This window comes from Staurois parvus, unplaced genomic scaffold (genome assembly GCF_062004578.1).
Source record: "Staurois parvus isolate SC_StPar_1 unplaced genomic scaffold, SC_StPar_1.0 ptg000744l, whole genome shotgun sequence".
NCBI classification, from domain to species: Eukaryota; Metazoa; Chordata; class Amphibia; order Anura; family Ranidae; genus Staurois; species Staurois parvus.
Window position 1 is genome coordinate 348323 of NW_028318540.1, and position 23659 is coordinate 371981.

The following is a 23659-nucleotide window of genomic DNA, read 5'->3' on the forward strand; positions in this document are numbered from 1 at the left end:
GAAACAATCATTTGTTTAAATCTTGCCTGGCAACCTAGATAACTTTTTTTTAAATCCCCAATAATCAATGTGAGCAATTAATATAGACGTCTATGCAAAGGAAAAGGCAAACCATTAATCAGATTTTTGTGAAACTACTTGCTGAACACATAGTGAGACATAATTCAACACTCGACTGTTAAATCCTTATAGATTGGGCTTTCCTCTTTAAAACACAAAAAGTAAAGCTGATGGCAAGATTCTGCAGTCCACAGCATTCAGTTACATCAACTAAAGGGTGTTAAGGGAATTTCTCACTTGCTTTATGGAAAGTACCTTGATGTTACTGCAATGCAAGCATTATAATAATGGGGGTTTCTCTGTAGCAGGGAATGGAGCACTTGTCAGGATAGAAAGAAAAAGGGATGGGGCAAAATGCCATCAGATTCTTGAGGAAAATCTGCTGCACTCTGCTAGAAAGTTGTCAATAGGAAGAAGGTTTACCCTCCAACATGACAATGACCCAAAGAACACAGCAAAAATGACCACACAGTGGTTGAAGGAGAAAAAGGTGAATGTCCAGACTTAAACCCCATTGAAAGTCTGTGGAATGACTTGAAGACTGCAGTCCACAAATGGTCACTATCACATTTAACTGAGCTTGAGCAGTTTTGCAAAGAAGAGTAGGCAAATATTGCAAAATCTAGATGTGCAAAGTTAGTAGAGACATGTCCCAACAGACTAAAGGCTGTATTTAAAGCAAAAGGTGATTCAACAAAGTACTGACACAAGGGCGTGATCCTTTTTCCAACTCAGTGATTCTGTTTTTGAACATTATTATTATTATTATTATTTTTTTCTGAAATGTTGGCGTTATATCTTTCAAGCTGCCCAAACAAATACAGCCGGACAAAACAAACGGTTTCTCCATTTCAGGCTGCAAAGCAACAAAATGTGATTATTTTAAAAGGGGGGTGATTCTTTTCTATACCCACTGTATACATTTTTTTGCACTAACATCTAAATTTTAAGGAAACATTTTAAGGAAACGCTTTCAGGGTGTTACCTTCTTCTCTGTCTTGCTTGTCCTTGAAATTGCATTGTTAGTGCAAATCTGTTTTTGTGTTTACTAAAAGTCAGCACTTACCTGTCCCAGAGTCCAGCGATGTTCTCACCTGCGCTGTCCCTTCTCCCCTTCTCTCCTACACGGCGCAGGCATTGGGCTGTGATGGCTTATGGCTTCACAGCCTGGTGCCCATTGTGCATGTGCAAGTCGCACTGCGCCTCCTGATTGGTCCGGCAGTCTTCTGGGACCTGTGAAAGTTCCGAAGAGAATGCGGGAGGGAGGAGGGGGCCGAACTTCCGGCTCACTTCGCAGCGGCAAACTGAGCCAGAAGTATGAGCAGGTATCTGTCAAAAACAGGTATCCGCTCCCCCCCAAAAGGTGCCAAATATGGCAGTGGATGGGGGAGGAGGCAAATAAGTGGAGCTTCTACTTTTGAGTGGAACTCCGCTTTAAAGTATCAGACTGTACTTTGTTGTTTTTCTTCTTAATGCACTAATATGGCTACAATCACCTGGAGGCAAAGGCCAAATCCTTATTTAACTTCACCAAAACACTTTAGGCTAAGAAACAGTTTAGTACTTTAGCTGATGGGACTCAGATGGGACTCCATTAAAACATTTTTTACTGGTTAGTAGAAATCATTTGTACTGAATCACTAGAAAGCTACTCACTCCAAATTAGTGTGGGTTTAGTAGTATTTGAAATTTCGCTCCATTTTGCCATTCCACATGATCAAGGTGTGTTGACACAAAGAAGACTGGACAGACAGTAAGTGGTTCAAATGTAAACTCTACATGTCAACAAGAAAACGGGACTCACTTCCAGTACCAGGGCTCAACATATCTCAAGCGCCAGGACACCATGGCGACTAGAAATGATGTCCTGGTGCCTGGGCTTTTGTCAGCCCATTCCCAGTTGCCTAGTTGCTGAGTGCCAAATGATGGCTACAGCGAGGTCGGCTAGTTTTGGGAGGGCGTCTTTTAACGTCTTCCCAGAACCCCACCCCCCTGCGTGCTCCAGGGGCACGCATCGGGTATACTCTGTGATAGTTGTGTCCTTCGGACCGGATACAGCTGATCACAGATCGAGGTAAAAGGCCAACTACAGCAACTCTTTACCATGTGATCAGCTGTGTCTAATCACAGCTGATCACACTGGAAACAGACTTGCCAGTTATCGGGAGTCCTTTTCTCACGCGCTGTCACAGCGTGTGGAAAGGAAAGCCGGTAACCGGCAATTCTGACAGGTGCATTTACACTGATAATCAGGGCACTGATCATCATTGCCCTGATTATGAGTGCAGCCCCATCAGTGCACCCTATCAGTGCCACCTATCAGTGCCCATCAGTGGCGTCCTTATTAGTACCCAGCATTTTCCATCATTGCCAGCCATCAATGCCTCCTATCAGTGCCACCTATCAGTGCCCATCAGTGCCTCCTCATCAGTGTTTTGTTTGTTTAGCAAAAATAAAAACACAGTGGTGATTACATACTACCAAAAGAAAGCTCTGTCTAAAAAAATCCTAAAAATTTTATTTGGGTAGTGTTGCATGACCGCGCAATTGTCATTCAAAGTGTGACAGCACTGAAAGCTGAAAATTGGCCTGGGTAGGAAGGGGGTGAAAGTGCCCGGTAGGAAAGTTAACAGCTTAAAAACAAAATTAGCTCTAAAGGTTTTTTCTTCACATACAGGCACCTTCATGTATTCTTCATGTGAAAACCTGTGTCATGCATCTGTAAAGATACACATCAGGGCAGAAGGGGTTTTGTCATTGAAAAAAAGTTTTGTTAGTTAAAAATAAACTGGCTCCTTTATTTTTTAGCTGACTCCTAGATTCAAAGCAAATTTGCCAAGCCCTGCAGTAAACTGTCAGAATACAATACTGGAATATATGAACAAATATAGACATGAAAGCAGAGCTTACAAGGGAGTCAAGCCTGCCCTAAAGAGGATGCAAAGTCTGTTTTTTATGTTTTACCTACAGGTAAGCTATTAATAAGGCTTACCTGTAGGTACTGAAAATATTTCTAAAACGTGCACCGTTTAGGAGATACTTGCTTTAGCAATGCCGGTGATGTCACTGGTGCATGCTGTGACGAAAGCGGCGTCAGACCCCTGACCTTCTCACCAAACTCGTGACCGAAGAACCGGCCAATCTAAAACCGCGATGTCACGTGCGTAACAATGCCACACCCAGCTGCACCCTGCACAACGACTTTCCAGCGAATTGGACCGCAATCTATGTACCGGCAGCCTGGGAGTGATTGTTACTGGGTCAGGTTAATTACACAATTAACCCTTCACACTGCCACCACCTCCTTTTTGTACAGAGAAAGAGGAAAGTCGGCGATATCAGCTATAACACTATAATGGTTGAGATAATCGTCTGTATAACACGTTTACCTCAGGCCGGTTATACAGAGGGTTAAACAAACACAGTAGCGCTCTTTTAGAGGCAGGAATTTGTAAATTGCAATAAAAAGCTATAGAAACAGTTCAACACTTTCAGAAGGAAAGATTTATTACTAAAAAGGTCAAAAGGGTGCAATAAAAATATTTACAGAAAAAAGATGACACACACACACACACACACACACACACACACACACACACACCCCCCCCCCCCCAAGAGATAACAGAGAGAAGTTAGAAGGTTAAAGTACTTGCCAAAGTCCTGGGTTAGCAGATCAGGTTTCAGAGCGAAAGGGCATGGATCTCCCAAGTTGGTTCTGATGTTAAATGGGAGAATTGTTTAACTTAGCTCTCTTAGGCCTGACAGCTCATTTTGTAGTTCCCCAGCAGGGGGTGTCCCTGAAGTCAAGGACCAATACCCCGTTTAAGGCGGGAAGGTCTGGGCGTAGACCTAAACTAGAGCCAAAATCTCTTCTAGTTCATATTTTGGCTCATAACGTTTCCTATGCACAAGTGACACTCCACCGGCAGGTAGATTATTATGCAGACACGTCTGAGGATTGATTACACATGAAATATGAAATTCTACACTGAAGGGTTCACGAGATCTACTTTTCTGCTTTCCTATGTATTCCAGCCAAGGAGAGTGACCTATCAAACTGTTTGTCTCCTCTTGGCCAATCTGTTGATATGCCTGGTTTTTATGCAAGTCCCTCACATTCCAAGATATGAGACATAGAGAAAAAATGGATTTTAAAAGTGTTGATCTGGTTCGTGCTTCGTTGGAATGCCTTGAACTCCTGGGAAGGCTTGTGTTATCTTTTACGAGGTGTTATATTTCACATCTTTCTCTGACAACCAGGGGCTCAGCTCAAAAATGTTTTATAGCTCTGGGCATCCCTGCTGTGCCCTGCCCCGCCTGTGACACTCCTAACACACAGGCCATATATCAATGTGTATGAACAGAGAGGGAAGGGAGGAGAATGAGGAGGAAATATGTTTGTCAGGATGGTTGACCCCTTTGCCAAGATGGAGGTTGAAACCAAAATGGTTGAACTGCGTCCATATCTTGGTGTACGCCTGCCACACATGCGCACTGCCATCCATTGAGAGAGGTGTGCCATTGCTGAGACTCCCCCGTGCATGCGCAGGCGTGACCTCATCGCGGCTCAACCAGTCAAGTGGCCGCAGTCCACCAACCCAGAAGGAAGACCAGGTGAAAATGGAAGCCTCAGGGAGACATGACAGCGCACCGCTGGAGGACTTGATTTTCAGGTAAGTCTTTCATAATGTGCTAGTATGCATGCATACTAGCACATCATGCTCTTAACTTGCAGGGACATTTTTTAGATTTATTTTTTGTGGTTTACTACAGCTTTAAGACAGGTGTAACCTCCTATAATTACCTTGTCCTTACTCAAAGCACCTGCAGACAGGCAGATGAAAACAGATATACACTCATCAGCCACTATATTAGGTACACCTATTCAATTGCTTGGTAACACAAATTGGTAATCAACTAATCACATAGCAGGAACTCAATGCATTTAAGCATCTAGACATGGTGAAGATGACTTGCTGAAGTTCAAACCGAGCATCAGAATGGGGAACAAAGAGAATCTAAGTGATTTTGAACACAGCATGGTAGTTGGTGCCAAACGGGCTGGTCTGAGTATTTCAAATACTGCTGATCTGCTGGGATTTTCACGCACAGTAATTTCTAGGGTTTACAGAGAATAGTCTGAAAAAAAGAAAATATCCAGTGATAATCTGTGGGGGAAAATGCCTTGTTGATGTCAGAAGAGAATGGGCAGACTGGTTTGAGATGATAGAAAGGCAACAGTAACATAAATAACCACTCATTACAACCAAGGTATGCAGAATACCATCTCTGAATGCCACGCCTATTAGCTAAGAACAGGAAACGGAGGCTAAAATTCACACAAGCTCACCAAAATAGGACAATAGAAGATTGGAAAAAACGTTGCCTGGTCTGATTAGTCTATTTCAGCTGTGACATTCAGATAGTAGGATCAGAATTTGGCAGAAACATAAAAGCATGGATCCATCCTGCCTTGTATCAACGGTTCATGGATGTGCAGCCGACAAATCTGCAGCAACTGTGTGATGTTCATGTGGACCAAAATCTCTGAGGAATATTTCTAATGCCTTGTTGAATCTATGCCATGACGAATTAAGAAAGTTCTGAAGGCAAAAGGGATCCAACCTGGTACTAGCAAGGTGTACCTAATAAAGCGGCCAGTAAGTTTACATCCATATTCACCTCGCCTCATATTTACCATAATTCAAAACATTCATAAAGCAACTTAGTTTCTTGTTCACTCACCTCTCTGTCCATTCATTGTTGATTATTGGAAACAGCCCTCTCTGTAGTTTCATAAATTATTAGCATCCAGTTTATTTAGTTCAGTAGGAACATTCAATTGATATACAGTGCTGTGAAAAAGTATTTGCTCCTTCCTGATTTTTTGCAGATTTGTCACACTTAAATGATTCAGACCATCAAACAAATTTTAATTTAAACACAAAGATAACCCAAGTAAATACAAAATGCAGTTTTTAAATTTTTTTAAATTTATTAAGGGAAAAAAGATGTCCAAACCTGCCTGGCCCTATGTGAAAAAGTAACTGCCCCACCACCTGCTAAGTCATGCAAAAATTGTAGTTAGCATTTTTTTGGAAAGCTGACTTAAATTTCACTTGCCACACCCAGGCCTGAAGAGTGCCAGATCTGTTCAAGAAATCACTTACATAGACGCTGTCTGACAATGTGAAGCACACTAAAAGATCTCAAAAAGCAACACATCATGCCACGATCTAAAGAAATCCAAGAACAGATGAGAAACAAAGTAATTGACATGTTTCAGTCTGGAAAGGGTTACAAAACCTTTTCTAAGGCTTTGGGACTTCAGTGAACCACGCTGAGAGCCATTATCCACAAAGGGAGAAAACTTGGAACAGTGTGAACTTTCCCAGGAGTGGCCAACCTTCAAAAATTACTTCAACGACAACTCATCCAGGAGGTCATAAAAACAGCATCTAAAGAACTTCAGGCCTCGCTAGCCTCAGTTAAGGGCAATGTTCATGATTCAACAATAAGCAAGAGACTGGGCAAAAATGGCATCCATGGCAGAGTTCCAAGGCGAAAGCCACTGCTGACCAAAAAACACAAAGGCTCGTCTCACATTTGCCAAAAACTTTCTTGCTTATCCCCAAGATTTTTGGGCAGATATTCTGTGAACTGATAAGCCAAAAGCTGAAAATTTTGGAAGGTGTGTGTCTCGTTACATCTGGCATAAAACTAACACAGCATTTCATAAAAATAACATCATACCAGCAGTCAAATATGGTGGTGGTAGTGTGATGGTCTAGGACTACTTTGCAGTTTCAGGGCCTAGACGACTTGCCATAATCGTTTGAAACATGAATTCTGCGCTCTACCAGAAAATCCTGAAGGTTAAATGTCCGGCCATAAGTTTGTGACCTCAAGCTCAGGCACGCTTGGATTATGCAGCAGGATATTGATTTGAAAAACTCATTGCCAGTTTTCACAAACTCTTGATTGCAGTTGTTGCTGCCAAGGGTAGCACAACCAGTTATTAGATTTAGGGAGAGATTACTTTTTCACATAGGGCCAGGAAGGTTTGGACAGCTTTTTCCCCTAAACAAATGAAATCATCATTCAGAAACTGCATTTTGTATTTACTTAAAATTTGTTTGATGATCTGAATCATTTAAGTATGAAAAATGTGCAAAAAAATAAGCAATCAAAAAAGGGGGCAAACACTTTTCCACTGAACTGTATAATATAAGTAAATTACATTGTTGCACTACTAACACGTCTTATGGATATCATACAAGAAACAGAATTTGTAATTTGATTTTTAGACTTACATCACTGAATGCAAGTTCAACCTCAGTGTTTGCCAGCATCAAATTGCACCGATTTTATCTCAAGTTTGTTTCACTAGTGGCAAATCTGGTGACTGGCCATGACAGCCCACCGAATCAGTGATGTTCACCTAATATTGACTTTGCGATGAGGTTGATCATACATTTTTTAGAAAAAGTTTTCAATCTGCCACACTGCTGTCATAGAACATGCTGCTTCAACCAACCAAGTCTATTTTACACCTCAAATGCCTCCTGAAATATTCACTCCAGAAGTGGCTTATTAAAGCACATAGAAATCTGCTCATATTGTCTTTGATCAGACAGGCTTAAAGTGAAGTAGAACTGAACATGAATCTTGGCTGCTTGGTTGCTCTATTCACATGTACACCATACCAGGTCAACCTTTTTAATAGGTTTTTCTTGGTGGTAAGTATTGTATTGGGACAGGAGATCAAAGTCTTGCTCCAAGCAAATGATAAGTAATTCTTTCAACACTTTGTTTTAGTTGAATCAAGTTAAGTATGTTTGGTGATTAATGTTAGTCTAAAGATCCTTTAATCTTCACATTCTGTCATCCTTCTGGCCTAACCTGTAGACAATCTTCTATCATATGCATTCTCACTGGCAGACTCTGAAAAACAGCACCTACCTTCCTCCCAGCTCATTTTGGTACATTTGCAGTACCTCATACTAGTCTTAGATAAGCCAACATATGGAACCTCTAAAACGTAGCTGTTAATATGGAGTTTTTTTCTCTTTTCTCATCATTTCAACCCACACATCTTACAGACTTCTACAGTGCCAATTATTGGACCTTTCTTATGTTAAAGTGTTACTAAACCCAGGACCATGCATTCACTACACCTGGTCTCCCACAGTACACAGAACATGGAAGTGCAATTATTTGAGTAAATATAAACTGCTAAATACCTTTTCTCATCAGCAGTTAGGGCAGTCTTGTGACTTCTATCAGTGTCCAGCCGCACACTGGTTAAAGCATGTAGGAGTTTTTATTCTGCTCTAGGAGGATGCAGAACCCCTGTGCTGATCACATGCACTCTCCCAAGAAAAAAAAAACCTCTGTAGCAATACACACCAAACTGAGCATGTTCAAAGTGACTTCACATGATATATCTCTTATCAGGAGATAAGAGGGAGACACTGGAAGAAGGAGAAGATCAGAGAAAAAACTGTGTTTTTACACAATGCAGAAGATTAACTCCTTAGGTTCCACAGTGAGTATGCCAAGCATGCTTTACTGCATATACAGACTGATTTTACTGTCCTGGGTTTAGTAACATTTTAAGAAAATATCTTAACATAACCTATGTTACAACTTCCACTATTAACATAATGAAGTGATCATTGATTATAGTTACATTCTGAAGATACTTCAGTTTCCACTAGTGAAGTGTCCTTAGTAACCAAAACTTCCAGCCACAAATACTGTACTTCCATTCTCTAGTTGGATCAGGTGCAAGTATACCTGAAACCCAGGTGACACGTCACAAATGTTTTAAATTCATCCACAAACGTTATGACATTTCAATGGTATACAATGTCACACGGTAGAGATGTTTTATGTTTTCTTGTGGCAAAAACTACCATCTTGATTATGAACTGAAAACACTGTGTAAAAGTATTACAAGACTGAGCATTAGCTATCCTCAATTTCTATTTTAGGCTGTCCCAAATAAACAGATGTCTCTATACCCATTTATTCCTGATGTTAATTATACTAAGGCAGACTAGGATCAGGTAATCTAATTATGAATTCTTCAAATACATCTGTTTTCTTTGACTTGTTTATGTTGGGTTGGCTAAAAGAATAACTGAATTTAAAAAATGAATAGAAGGAAAACAGTAAATAAAATGCACACGTTTAATTTTTTGTGATTTCTTGCTCTAGATCAGCCTTTTTCAACCAGGGGTTGAGGTTGCTGGAGGGTTTCTTGAGCAATGAGCAATTTCTGAGTCTTAGGCTGGCCATTCACTGTTCAAGTTCCATCCCATTCCTAATGGACTGGCCTAAATTCACTTACACTACACTCACAATAGCCATTAAGTCTTTGTGTGCATTCAGCAGTAGTCACCACAGGTAATTGCTGGATGTGCAGAGCCACAAATAGCAGCCGCCGCCAGCAACCTGTCATTACAGTGAATGGGGCCGGTGGCCACAGCCAGCCGCTGACAGCTGCAGCAGGAATCAGAAGATTCCTGCTGCTACAATTTGCACCAGCGTTAATCACCAGAGTGAATGTAGCCTAAGTGGGTGGCCCTATCAGCCCACTCCTACTCGACATCCTTCAACTGAAAGGTAGAGTGAGGTGGACAGAAAACTGTCAGCCAAACAGCGGTTGCATCCAATCAGATGTCAGCTGCCAGAATACTATAGCCACAGTGGAAGATTCGTCCATCTCTTAGATTTTTTTACATTCAGTCACAGACTGAAAAATATCTAATAGTGTTGACCAGCTTTACATAAAAAGAAACACTGACACCAATGATCTTTTTAGCTATCTGGAAGGGGGCATTCTTCCCACTGACCATCAATGTACAGAATATTACTCCCACTGACCACCAGAGTAAGGAGCTTTCTTCTCAATGACCACCAGAGTAAGCAGCATTTTTTCCACTGACCACCAGAGTAAGCAGGGTACCTTCTGATATTGACCACCAGTGTAAGCAGGTCCTTCTTCCAATAGCCACAAATGTAAAAGGGTCCTTCTTCCTCTGACCACCAATCTAGAAGTGAAATTCACTGACCACTTTTACGGTCTGCATTCCTTTTCTCCAAAACAATATGTTCAAAAGAGGTGAGGTGCTGGGAACTTTCAAACAGAAGGTCATAAGTAGGAAAACATCAAACAAGCTTATTAACTCTGGAGAGGCATTTTCCACACAAGGCTTCCCTCAATATGCACCCAACAGTAGCTCAACCATTGAAAAACAGGAGCCAGACAAAAACCAGATGAAAGAGTCCAGGACAATTGTTATCAAATAAGTAAATGGGTGCAACAACACTCATCAACTGCTGTCAAGTTGTTACATACTAATTCTAATATACATCTGTGAAGTCATTGTTTTCTCTGAATGCACACAAATGTTATCCTGTGTTGAGCCCTGATGAAGTGGGGGGGGGGGTTTGTTGCCCCTGAAAAGTGTTGAGCTGTTTTTTTTTTCCACTTATTTACCAACAATTAAAATTATCTTGACTTTCATTCGGTTTTGTTCTGGCGTTCCTTGTATTTATATGCATTTCTCTCTTTCCATTATTGTTGTTATTTTTGCTTAATTTTTATTACTAAAAATAAGGCCCCATGTACACTGCTGCTCCTAAAAGTGAGTTTAGGAGCTTTGGGGGGTTTTTTTGCCAAAGCCCCTGAAGTCAACTCAATAAAAACATTAAACTTCTATTCTATCAAATCAAGGTGAAAAGTAATTGCATTAGATAAATAAAAAACATAATGCTTTGGTTGTTTTATTTAAGGTTTCTAAATTGATGTTTTAACCACTTGCCCTCAGAGGATTTACCCCCCTTTCTGACCAGGCCATTTTTTGCGTTACGGAGCTGCGTTACTTTAACTGATAATTGCGCGGTTCTGCAACGCTGCACCCAAATTAAATTTATATCTTTTTTTCCCACAAATTGAGCTCTCTTTTGGTGTTATTTGATCGTCTGTGAGTTTTTAATTTTTTGCGCTATAAAAAAAAAAAAATAAAAAGGCTGATAATTTTGAGAAAAAAAACTATATTTTTGACTTTTTGCTATTAAACATGTCCAGTAAAAAAATTTAAAAATCAAAATTTAGTCATAAATTTAGGCCAAAATGTAATCTGCTACATGTCTTCGCAAATAAAATCCCAATACGTGTAAATTAATTGGTTTATGTGAAAGTTATAGCATTTTCAAATGGCGGTGTATATACTGGGATTTTTATTTATTTTTATTGTTACTAGTAATGGCAGTGATCAGTGACTTATAGCAGGACTGCGGCGGGCATTCTGACACTAGAGGGAACTGACTTGGTGTCACTGACAAAAGCACTGACACTCTACTAATGGCACTGGGCAGGATTAACATGAGAGGCGATCAAAGGGTCAACTGTGTGCGGTTTCACTATGTGCTGTGTCCGTGTGCTTCACTGTAAGCACACTGCTTTGGATGGCTGTGCTGTGCACAGCCATCCAAAGCAGTGTGCCCTAGCTGACAGGGAGGATAACCTTTTTGTTTACAAACAGTTCTCCTCCCCGTTGGGAGTTGCTCGGCAATTACCGGGCACCGGCGCGTAATCCCCAGCCAGGACACTGCGTACATATACATGATTTTGCGCACCCGTGCCACCCTGTAGCAGTATTTCTGCTATAGGATGATCGGGAAGTGGTTAAAAATAAAAGTTATTACAAATTTGTATAAATAATAAAGACATACATTTAAAGTGATATTAAAGGTTTGATTTTTTAAATTAAAAATAATAAAGATAGCATACTTACCTTGCACAAAGTAGCTCTGATCCTCTTTTCTCAGGTCCCCCTCCGATGTGTCTAGACCAGCAATGGGCAAACTACGGCCCGCGGGCCATATACGGCCCGGCGGACCTTTTAATCTGGCCCGCGGAGCGTGGCAAACATTGGCTGTCAGGATGTAGGTGTTGCAGCGTGACGAACTCCTCTCCTCTCACAGTCCGTCCTGAAGACCGGAACGGCGCGGGAACACGGCGAGAGGAAAGCGCGGAGCAAAGGTAAGTGAATTGACACAATATGGGGAATGAATTACTATAGGGGGGATGAATTACTATAGGGGGGATGAATTACTATAGGGGGGATGAATTACTATAGGGGGGATGAATTACTATAGGGGGGATGAATTACTATAGGGGGGATGAATTACTATATGGGGGATGAATTACTATGCTTACTATGGGGGAATATTACTATACTTACTATGGATGGCATGGTAGTGGCTGGGCCGGCCAGCAGCTAGTCCGGCCCCCGGGTCCAATATATGAACCCATTGTGGCCCTCAAGTCAAAAAGTTTGCCCACCCCTGGTCTAGACCCTCCTTCTTGTTGAATGCCCCCAAAGCAAGATGCTTGCTCTGGGGGCACTTCTGCATGCTCTCTCTTGAGTCGCCTCTGTATGGCTCAGTCCCACCTCCCACTCCCTCCTCACTGGCTGTGATTGACAACAGAAGGAGCCAATCAGCCTTTAGAACCACTTTAATAGGGAGTCTTTAGAAGAGATACATTTGCAATGCAAAGTCAGCTGACTCTTCCAATAAAGGATGAGGTAATCCTATTACTTTTTTAATGTTTTATGTTAATTTCAGCTTCAGCTACTGATCTCTGTACACAACAGACTTTTAGAACACCACAGTACAGAGAAATAGAAAAGTATATGAAATAAAAAGCATAGAGCAGCACCAGCATAAAATATTGCATAATATGTAACATGTAATATTTCATATTTACATTTTATTGTTAGCCGCCTTTAATAAAGAAAATATGTATTAAAATACTATTATATTCCCTAAGTAATTCTACCTGCAGAGTGCACAATCAAAGAGATTTTAACTGCACGTGTGGATTTATTTAAGTGGTATGGACAACAGATACAGAAAATAAGTGGGTTTCATCAATTTTCTTATCTATAGGTCTCTTCTCTTTCTACCCTTGGCACCTCATGCCTCTAAGTACTTTTGATTAGTGGATTACCTAATATTCTGAGAATTTGTTTTTGTATTGTGGGTATCCTTTTCTGGTTGTACAAGTTTATGCAGCATTGTTTTTCTTAATATACCATTACTGGATCTGCTTCCACCGTGTGACTATTTAATTTATTGGAGCAGTTTCACAGAACACAAGTTGGACTTTATTTCTCTTGCATGTTTTATCTCATATATTGCTGCAACTTTAAGCCTGGGATCACACTGATGCGGTGCGGAATTCGCAGCGGTTTCTGTGCAAATTCCACACCGCATCACAATTGCACCCTGTTCATGCAACTGCTGCGGGTGCGTATGTTAAGTTAACAACGCCCCGAACTGTGCGATGTGTGGAATCGGATCGCATCGATCCGATTCTAGTGCGGACCAGAAAAAGTGTCCTGCACCTTTTCGGTGCAGATGCGGTGCGATTTGAGCCATACAAAATGTATGGCTCAAATCGCACCGCACAGAATTTGCATGTGATTTGCACAGGAATGCTGTGCAATTCCTGTGCAAATCACATGTGATATGGCGCACCGCATCAGTGTGAACCCAGGCTAAACTATTGCGGTTCCATTGCCTAATATATGTGTTAATGTATGCTTACATGTTGTTAATGAGTGAAATGTTTTTTTCTATTACTATAAATGCAATCAGCAACTGAAAATCTTACTCATGCTATGCTTTCCATTGCTTTGTTTTATCTGTAACAGATGTTTTTTATTAAAGGCAAGCACCCATCTCCTGCATAGTCTTCCTCTTCAAATCCAGAGAAAAGGGGTGATGTAAATACAACCAGGACTTACATGTATAAAATATCTGCAAAGAAAATTTTTGCCAATAACGCTTATGACACCTTTCATATATCGAAATTTGCAGAAAATTTTCTGCTAAACATTTTCTTTGCTATGGACAACACACACTTTCCTCTCGTTTTTTATATTGTGGTCCAGGTACAGTTATTCTTTAACTATAGTGATATTTCAAAGAGTTCTCCTGGTGCCTCAGGTGACATTTGATGTCATTTCCACAGATGCAGCCAAATATAGGTCTGGAGGAACACCAGTAAGCAGGAATCACTGCAGAGCAAACCTAAAAACAAAAAAAACAAAACAAACGCTGTTCTGTAATGCTTAAACTTTCCAAGATCTGGAACCTCCTTGTGACTTGGTGTAGGGATTGAATCATTGAAGGGTACAATATGTGTGCAGGAAGTGTTACTGACTACCTATTTAAGCACTTACCTATGTAAGCAGTAAATCAGAATTGTCTATATTTTAAGTAAGGGATACACGAACCCACTACCACCTTTGCTACAGATATCCTGTCTGTATCCTGATACCTGAAATAGTGTCACACTGGTTCCCTGAAAACCCAAACTGGAACATTTAAAGTGATAGTAAACTCTTTTTTTATACTTTTACCTACAAGTAAGCTTATAATAAAGCTTACCTGTAGGTAAAATGAATATGTCCTAAACGTGCACCATTTAGGAGATATTCGCTCCTTCTGAGAGCCGGAGCATGAGCCCTGAAGGAACTGCATGCCCATGCAATTCCTTCACAGCACTGTCTGCCGGGGACTCCTGCGTGCAGCAGTGACGTCATTGCGTCTCAGCCAGTCAGACGTCCAGAGCTCATGCACGCAGAAGGAAGACCGGGTGAAGATGGAAGCCTCTGCAGCGGAGGGCTTTGTTTTAAGGCAAGTCCTTCATAGTGCGCTATTAAGCGATGCATACTAGCACATTATGACATTACTTTGCAGGGGATTTTGTTTTTCATTTTTAGCTGTGTTTTACTAGCACTTTAGGGATTTATTCACCTAGGAAAATCATTTGAATGCAAGTTATTGTTACCATGTACTAACTGCTACTTTTAATGGATCGAGATAGGCAAATTTAAAGAATCCCTTGGGGCCCCCCAGGTCACCAGAACTAGTGTCCCCCATAGGAGGATTTCCCCCTCTTACTTCTCTGGGGACAACCCATAATTTGGGCTTTTCTTTTGCCTTCACTTTCAATAATGGTAAATAGGACAAATAGAGAGGGAGAACCTCCCTAACGGGGGCACAGATGGCAAGAGAAACCCAACAGGTGTTCTAATACATCTCCACTCTGTCCAAAACTAAAAAAAAAAAAAAAAACGTTTTGCCTTAATTTACACATATTGGGATTTACAAATTAATTTACACATATTGGGATTTTTTTTAGCAAAGACGTGTAGCAGAATACATTTTGGCCAAAATTTATGATGAAATTTGATTTTTTCAATTTTTTCACTGGACATGTTTAATAGCAAAAAGTAAAAAATATAGTTTCTCAAAATTGTCGGCCTTTTTTTTATTGCGCAAAAAATTAAAAAACGCACAGGCCATCAAATACCACCGAAAGAAAGCTCCATTTGTGGTGAAAAACAAGACATCAATTTAATTTGAGTGCAGTGTTGCATGACCGCGCAATTGTCAGTTAAATTAACGCAGTGCCGCATCGCAAAAAATGGCCTGGTCAGGAAGAGGGGTAAACCCTCTGGAGGGCAAATGGTTAATAACACAGTGCAGAGAAGTGATGAGAAGCAACACATAGAAACCAAGATTTTACACCACATTCTTTTACAAAAATGAGAACAATGAAAGATGACTGTTTTCTATAGTTTTTATGTGCCTTACTAAAAAAAGACATATGTCTGCTCCTCTCCACTCCCTCTTTCTGTAGGGCTCACTCAAGGTTCTGTCCTTGGACCCCTTCTCTTCTTATCTACACCTTCTTCCTTGGTCACTTGATAAACTCCCATGGCTTTAAGTACCATCTCTAAGCTGATGACACACAAATCTATCTTTCTACTCCTCACCTCACCCCTTCAGTCTCCTCTCACATTACTAACCTACTAAGTGACATATCGGCATGGATGTCACTCCCCTTTCTCAAACTCAATCTTTCCAAAACTGAGCTTTTAGTATTCCCCCCAGCCCGTGCCCCCTCCCCTGACTTCTCCATCAAGATCAATAACACAACCATCAGTCCCTCCCCTCATGCCAGGGTACTAGGTGTAATCCTAGACTCCCATCTGTCCTTTCAGTCCCAAATCCATTCACTGTCCAAATCTTGTAGACTTCACCTCCGTAACATCTCCAAGATACACCCGTTCCTAACCTCGGAAACCACTAAGCAACTTATTCACTCCCTGGTTATATCTCGCCTTGACTATTGTGAATCCCTCCTCATTGGTCTACCTCATCGCCAGTCTGTCATGAATGCTGCTGACAGACTCATCCACCTTACTAACCATTCCCTCTCTGCCAATCCCTCCTCTGGCTTCCCATTGCCCAACGGATAAAATTCAAACAATAACAATAACATATAAAGCTATTTATAACTCTGCCTCAACTTCCATCACCAATTTTGTCTCCAAATATCAAAACCCAAACTGCATTCACTGCTCCTTGCACGACCTCCTGCTCTCTAGCTCCCTCGTCTCCTCTTCCTATGCTCATCTCCAGGACATCTCCAGAGCTTCCCCCATCCTCTGGAACTCTCTACCCCAAATTATCAGACTATCGCCTACTCTGCTCACTTTTAGGTGATCTCTGAAAACCTATCTCTTCAGGGAAGCCTATCCTGCCCTCAGCTAATAATTGAATCTTCTCTTCCTCCTACCTGTCCATCCCCCACAGTTATTACCTTTTGTACCACTAGCCCATCCCTCTTAGATTGTAAGCACCAAGGAGCAGGGCCCTCCTAACCCTCTTGTATTGAACTGTATTGTTGCTTTATTGTCTCCCTTTATATTGTAAAGCGCTTAGCAAACTGTTGGCGCTATATAAATCCTGTATAATAAGCTATAAATTTAGTACTGTATAGAACTCTAGAGCTGTTCAATCCCAATTAGGTAGAAAACTGCACAGTTCAGAGAGAGGCATTAGATATAAATAATAGTCCATACCTACATTTTACAAACTTCTTTATTGATATCATAAGAACATATCTCCTAAATACCATGTCATTCCTACCTGCTCTGTGTCAGTTTTGCACAGAGCAGCCCCAGTCCTCCCTTTCTGGGATCCCCCACTAAAGATCCTGGCTCCTCCTCTCTTGTGATTGCCCTCATAGCAAGATACTATGTGGGCACTTGCGTGAGCTTAATCCAGAGCCGAGCTGTGTATGTCTATTGACACACACAGTGCAGCTTGGGCCCGCCCCTGCTTCCCCCTCACAGGCTTTGACTGACATCCCTCCATGTCCAGTGAGGAGAGAGAGAGCAACACTGCTCCTCTTGGACACAACACTGGTTCGAGATCATGCTCAGGTAAGTATTTAGGGGGGCTGGGGGAGGGGGGATCTAAACAGGAAAGGCTTTTTTAATCTTAATTTAAAAAATGTATACCCTTTAGCTTTTACAACTATTTTAAAGCAGTAATAAACCCAAAAGCAAACATTTTATTGCAGTTTACCAATTCTTAGATGTGATGTCTACATTAGTTTTCTTTTCTTCTGTATCCTTTCCTTTATTTCACCTGGTGATCCTGCTAAAAATATATTTTTTTTTTCAACAGAAAGAGCTATCCTGCAGATGTAGCAGTTAGAGTGTTGAGACTAACCATTTACTACTGACAGGGGAGATCAGATTTTTATTTTTCAATGTAGAACCTTTATCCCAAAAGGAACAAAACTGTTGCTGTAACTGCTTAAAGTGTGTTCGCTTTAGTTTAGCTTCAATGTGTTACTGTATCTAAATCTGCTAGTACATCTAATACTAACCTTCCCCCAGGCTGCCAATGCTGCTGTCCAAAGGTGTCTGTGTTGCTCCTTCATTCAGCACATTTGCTTGTGCTCCCAACCAAACTGCCAAACCATCATATGGCTGGTGTCACAACTGACCACATGTGCAGTATCTTGGCAGTTGAAAATCAAAGGCCAAGATGGCAGCTTCCTTGGCTGAAAATGATAGGAGGGGTTAGTTCTGCTTTATAGTGCAAAGGCAAAACTTTTTTTCAGTTTTGGACATAGTGGAAATGGATAAGAACACCTATAATGTTTTTATTCCTGTCTGTGTTGCCATTAAGGAGATTCACCCTCTCTATTTGTCTTTTTTACCATTATCATCAAAAGTGAAAGTAAAAGAAAATGCCGAATTTTGGGTTGTCCCCAGAAAAGTAATGAAGGGAAAATTTTCCAATAGGGACACTATAGTTCTGACCTGGGAGTCCACAACAGATTCCCTTAATTTGCAGGGATTCCCTTTAACTTCCTGTTTTGGCTATGGGACAGGAAGTGAAGGTAAATCTCCGCAATGGGATACAGATGGCAAAAAATAAACTGACAGAGGTTATAACCCTCCCTACACTACACAGCACCAAATCCAGCATACAGTACTATATCACTTACAGTTTCCTAAATGGTTAAAATTTATTACACATACCTGTTTCTGTCTTTTGAATTATCACTTCACATGCCCTGACAAATTTAATGGCAATGTAGCATGTACCATGTGCATGTGTTGAGGAATGTGAACATGTCCTCAATTTCTGTGTCAAGAACACTGACTGGCACACTATACTCACTGGTGGCATTATCAGTATAACAGTATTGTTTTCATTATAATAATATTCTTTTCTTTTGTTGTGCTGTTTTTGAAATTTGAGGTTAAAGAATATGTAAACCCAACATTTCATATTCCTAATATGTGCCCGCTGTACCATGTACTTGTATGAAAAAGTATCCTGTTGTCTTTGTACTGCTTCCCTTGTGTGAAATCCCTGGTGTTCCTGCCAGTCCATCTGCTATCCTATTAAAAACTGACCACACTAGACATCCAAACACAGCGTGGTCAGTTCTCTAGGTATGCTGGAAACTCTTCTCTGATCAGACATTTGCTGATACACACCCCCGCACAGCCTTTCACTGAGAAGTTCAATGTACTGCTGTTTCTCTTCCCCCAGCTCTCTGTTTTCAGCTGCATAAGGAGTCTATGGAGTATGTGAACACTTACAAAATAGGAGAAAAAAGTGTAAATGTTTTTCTTTTTACTACAAATGTTTTGCCTTTCATTTCTATTTTGAATGGAATTGGTTGTTTTACAAGGTGAGGGTTTACATATTCTTTAAAGTGTAAGCAGGAAAAACTAGAAGCTCCTTCAGGATTTTCCTGGTATCCGGGGCTCCGTTAGAGAGTAAGGCCTTGTTTACAATTGCATTGCTCTCTGAAGAGTGATCTGAGTTAGGTGAACCCTCCAACAGCATAAACATATATAAAAATGCTCTCCTCCCTAACCTATGAAAAGTGTAATTTAAGCGCTCTGACCCCTTTTTCTGGGCTCTCAGACAAGCTCATAAATTCAGCACTTTGAACGTATATAGAGAAGACTGCAGATAGACAGGTACAACCTATGTTTGAGTATTTGTTTAAACCCTGTGTATCACCTGAGTATAGTCTCTTCACTGGGTCTACGGAGGGTTTACAACCACTTTAAGGCTAGGGGTATGTTTAGGAGGATGTTTAGGTTAAAGTACACATTTCATGAGAAACATTTGGAGCTGCCAATGATGATTATTTATAATGAAAAATTATGGTTGGCTGACTGCTATGGGCTCCCACTAGCTTAACTTTTTTCTAGCTCACAGCCCCAAGTCAGAGAAAAGCAAGGCAACAAACATTTTCAGAAAGAGAGGTCAACATGTTTCACCCATGGCAAGTTACTTTGATTGCCATTTCTTCACAGCAGCACATACTCACCTTTTCTTTATTGCCCCATCATTCTGTTTGGCCTCCAGCAGCAGAAGCTGCAATCTGCAAAGCTACAGATTGCTCAACTTGAAGCTTTAACATGGACATCATCTCTCCTGCTGTCATAGCTCAGGTACTTGATAACTGGCACACAGAGTAGGTCATGTCCATCCTTATTAACTAGAAGAGTAGCATAGGTTTGTTTTAAAGTTTATGTCAGGGAAAAAAGAACCATGCAGTACATCTTTACAACACTGCACTGTGTTTTAAAAGACCCTGCAGAAAGATAACTGTTGTTCTGGCAGAAATACTCTGCTCCTAACTCCTGCTGTGGGCTGACAACACACTGAATTCTTTTAGACTGAGTGGTGTCAGCCCATCCCATTGTCTTTTAATTAATTACTCAGACCCACCCCTAATCTATTCTACATACCATCAAGGCTAATTGATCTGTAACCCCAAGGTCAAAGTTAGAAGTGCTAATTGGGCTCTTTGAGGTAACACAAGAAGTGTGTATACAACACTGAACAGGTTTGAATATATGACAAGATCAACAGATATAACAAAAATAAGCAGATCAAAAGGAATCAAATAAGAAAAGTTGTTAAGGTTTGCTTACACTTTAAGGGCCCATTCACACTATCTGCATTGGGTTGCTCTGAGCAACTTTGCTATTAAGTTAAGTCACACCAGTGAACTGGCGTGTGTTGAAAAAATATTCCAAGCCTTGAAGCAAACCACTGCATCACAATGCTACTGCAGTGAATAATCACTGAATGAGATGTCACTTGTGACATTTCAATAAAGTTTTAACAAAAAAAATAGAACAGTATGATGTACTGGAATTGTAGCATCGGCACTGTTCCTCCCAGTGTACACCAGTGGTTGTGCATTCTGTGCAGCTGCTGGTGTGAACGAGCCCTAAGGCAGGCCATACATTATACATTATTTTTAGTTCAACCATCAAGTTGAACCAAAAAAAAAAAAAATTAGACGATTCCCCCATCCACACATTTTAGGTGGATGGGGGAATTATTCCGACTGTGCTACCGTGTTCACATGGAGGCAATCCTTGAGACTGAGCAAAAAACAAAACAGGCTGGTTTTACAGAAGTCGATCAACCACCCTGCCCATAAATGGATTAAAATTTGTCCAGTTCTTGCAGAACTGGCCATATTTTGATCCATCTATGGGCGATTTAAGGGTTAGTAGGTTTTATCTTCCAGTTGCCAATTACATTTGTGGGTGTGGTACTTTCATAATTTGGGTTGCATGGTTTGTACTTTTATTTCTCAAATAACTTGGTGCCAAAGCACAGTTGTCCAAACGATTAACAGCAGCAAACATTATTACAAAAATATAAATAAGATATATAATAAAATATGTATCAATCAGGTGGGTCCTGCCAATAAACAGCAGAAGTTGATATCCAACAGTGGTCTGAAGATTGTATTACACTGCCAATGGCAGGTACTGAACTTTCATATACACATCACTAGCTTTGCTTGGGAATCAATAGCAGCCCAAAAGCATACAGGTCCATAGACCACTACATTTAAAAACGTACATGCACCAAAAGTAGTTCCCTAACAGCAGTTGCAAATAAAATCCAATATTACTGTAATAAAATATTAGAAAATTCAGGAGCTGCTATACACCCAGGTGGCATAGGGAGAACCTTTTCTGCTTTCATACAGTGACACACGTGGCAGAAATCTGGGAGAAGACCAAGCTGAGGAGGAAGCATGCAGCTGAAATCACATATCACATGACCAGCAGAGAAGGAAGTAAGGGCTGTCTTACCAGTTGAGCATTCTTGATGTCAAGTTGAAGTTAAGGCCTAACTTCACTGTAAGCCCTCCTCCACCCCCCCCTCTTCTGTGTTTGGCACTTTTTTGAGGAGGGTTTTGACAGGTACCTTCTCACACTTCCAGATGGATCACTGCAGGAGCATGGCTCGCGCATGTGCAGTGGACAACTGGCTGTGAAGCCTCAAGAAATCAGATGGCTACCCACAGTAAACATGCCGATGTCGGGGACCTGAAGACCAACGAAAATGTGGTTTGGGTGAGCACGGCACTAAACCCCTGGATAGGTAAGTGCCCTTTTATTAAAAGTCAGAAGCTACAGAATTTTTTTAAAGGCTAAAGAACCGCTTTAAAAAGCATGGAATGGGGCAGTGGCCCTCTACAATATTAGAGCACAAAACAGCCTTCCTCAACCTTTTTACTCCAAAGGAACCCTGGAAACCATTTTTGGTCTCAGGGAAGCCCTGTTAAAACCAATTATTGGTGGTCAATGGGAAAAATGCCTGTTACAAAGGTGGTGGTCCCCCTATACAGATGCCCAAAACAATTACTAGAGTCATGCGCTAAACCTGGAACTATACAGACACCATCAGATGGGGGGTCAGTCAGCCACAGCTCAAGGAACCTATAGCAACGTTTGGAGGTTTTGCTAATGGTACTAGCCCATTACTGCAACATCTGTCTTACCCAACATTTGGCTGAAGAGTAGCTGCTCCAAATCGCCTAAAACAGTCACCACCAGCTCCGGGTCCACCTTAAGAAAAGTCTTTTTGTCATCAGAGGCCTCTTTCGAAGGATCATCTGCAGAAGGACCACTGGATGTTGAGTCTGTAGTTTTACTAAGCGGCTTAACTTCAGCGTACGGTCCCCGTGGAATTCGGCTAGGTGTCCGAGGCTGAAGAAGAGAGTGTTCTGAGCGAGAAAGCGCTCTGGACATAGCAGGGGATACCGGGGCTGTGGTAAGGTTCTTCGCCGAGGTGGCAGCTGACAGATCATCGCACCAGTCCGGTCCGCAGAGTCGAAGTTTCTTCTCAGCGTCCGTCAGCACCGACAGGTTGGTAAGGGAACGTTGGCGTCGAAGAGGCGCTCCAGGCAGGCGAGTCTCATGGACGACGCTAGTGCCACGAAAAACGCGCAGTTCCGCTGAACGGCCTGTTCCCACCCCTGAGGGGGGCTTCACCTTCCTCTGCATCATCGCACCTCCCCTCCCTGGAGTAAGAGGGAGGAGGGAAGGTTATAAGAGAGGCATATACTTCTAGAGGTGGATACAGGAGAGACAGATGGAAGACAAAATAACAAAGGGCATGCAAGAAAAAAATGGATGCAGAATAAAATGGAGAATAATGGGGTGAAGGGAAAGAAGAAAGGTGAAGAGTTACAGGAGGAAGGGCATGGAGGACATGAGAGGTGGAGGGATGAAGAAGGTATATGAGGGACAATTAGATTGAAAGAAAATCTAGGACAGACCTGGTGTGATTACATACACAGCCGGGAAATCAGAATGGAAAACAAAGGGAATGGAATGAGCAGACAAAGCGACCGTCCATGCGGCTATGTCTCCTGTGAGCCCCAGTCAATGACCAGCCCCGCCGCAGCTCTGGTAGTAACGGTGCCGAAGAACACGGCACTCCCTCCGCTTTCTGCTTCCTCTACCTCCCGGAGGATGCTGAGAGAGGAGGGAGGGAGGGGAGAGCAGAGGAGGGAGGAAGAGACACAAGGGGAGGAGGGAGACTACAGACGAGGAGGAGGAGAGCCGCAAGAGGTGAGGAGGAGGAGGACACAAGACGGGGAAAGTGACAGAGGACACAACATGGACATACCGCGCTATTACCTCAGCCTGCAATGACTAGTCAGCGCCTTGTACTATAGGAGCTCCATGGATACACACATATGTATCTACATACTGGGTCATGCGTCAAGGGTCAGGCCGCAGTCTCCAGGCTGGCTGCACACTTCAAATGCATGTGTGCAAGAATTGGTATACCTTACCACAAGTACTAATGTGATACCACAGCAGCCTTCTCACCCTTGTCACCTCAGAGGAGCCCTTCA

General features: G+C 41.6%; 1 protein-coding gene across 3 annotated transcripts in view; it reads right to left on the minus strand.

Annotated features, from left to right (window-relative positions):
- The window catches only part of NAV1 (neuron navigator 1), a 277210-nt gene extending 253936 nt beyond the window's left edge, over positions 1-23274 (minus strand). For 2 of the 3 annotated variants that reach the window (XM_089654095.1, XM_089654093.1), the window contains exon 1: positions 22295-23274. In XM_089654095.1, coding sequence (XP_089510221.1) covers positions 22295-22802 — 508 coding nt within the window. In that variant the 5' untranslated portion in view covers positions 22803-23274. The remainder of the gene's footprint in view (positions 1-22294) is intronic. The other variant, XM_089654094.1, reaches the window with a different exon arrangement.
- Between the last annotated feature and the right edge of the window lie 385 nt (positions 23275-23659).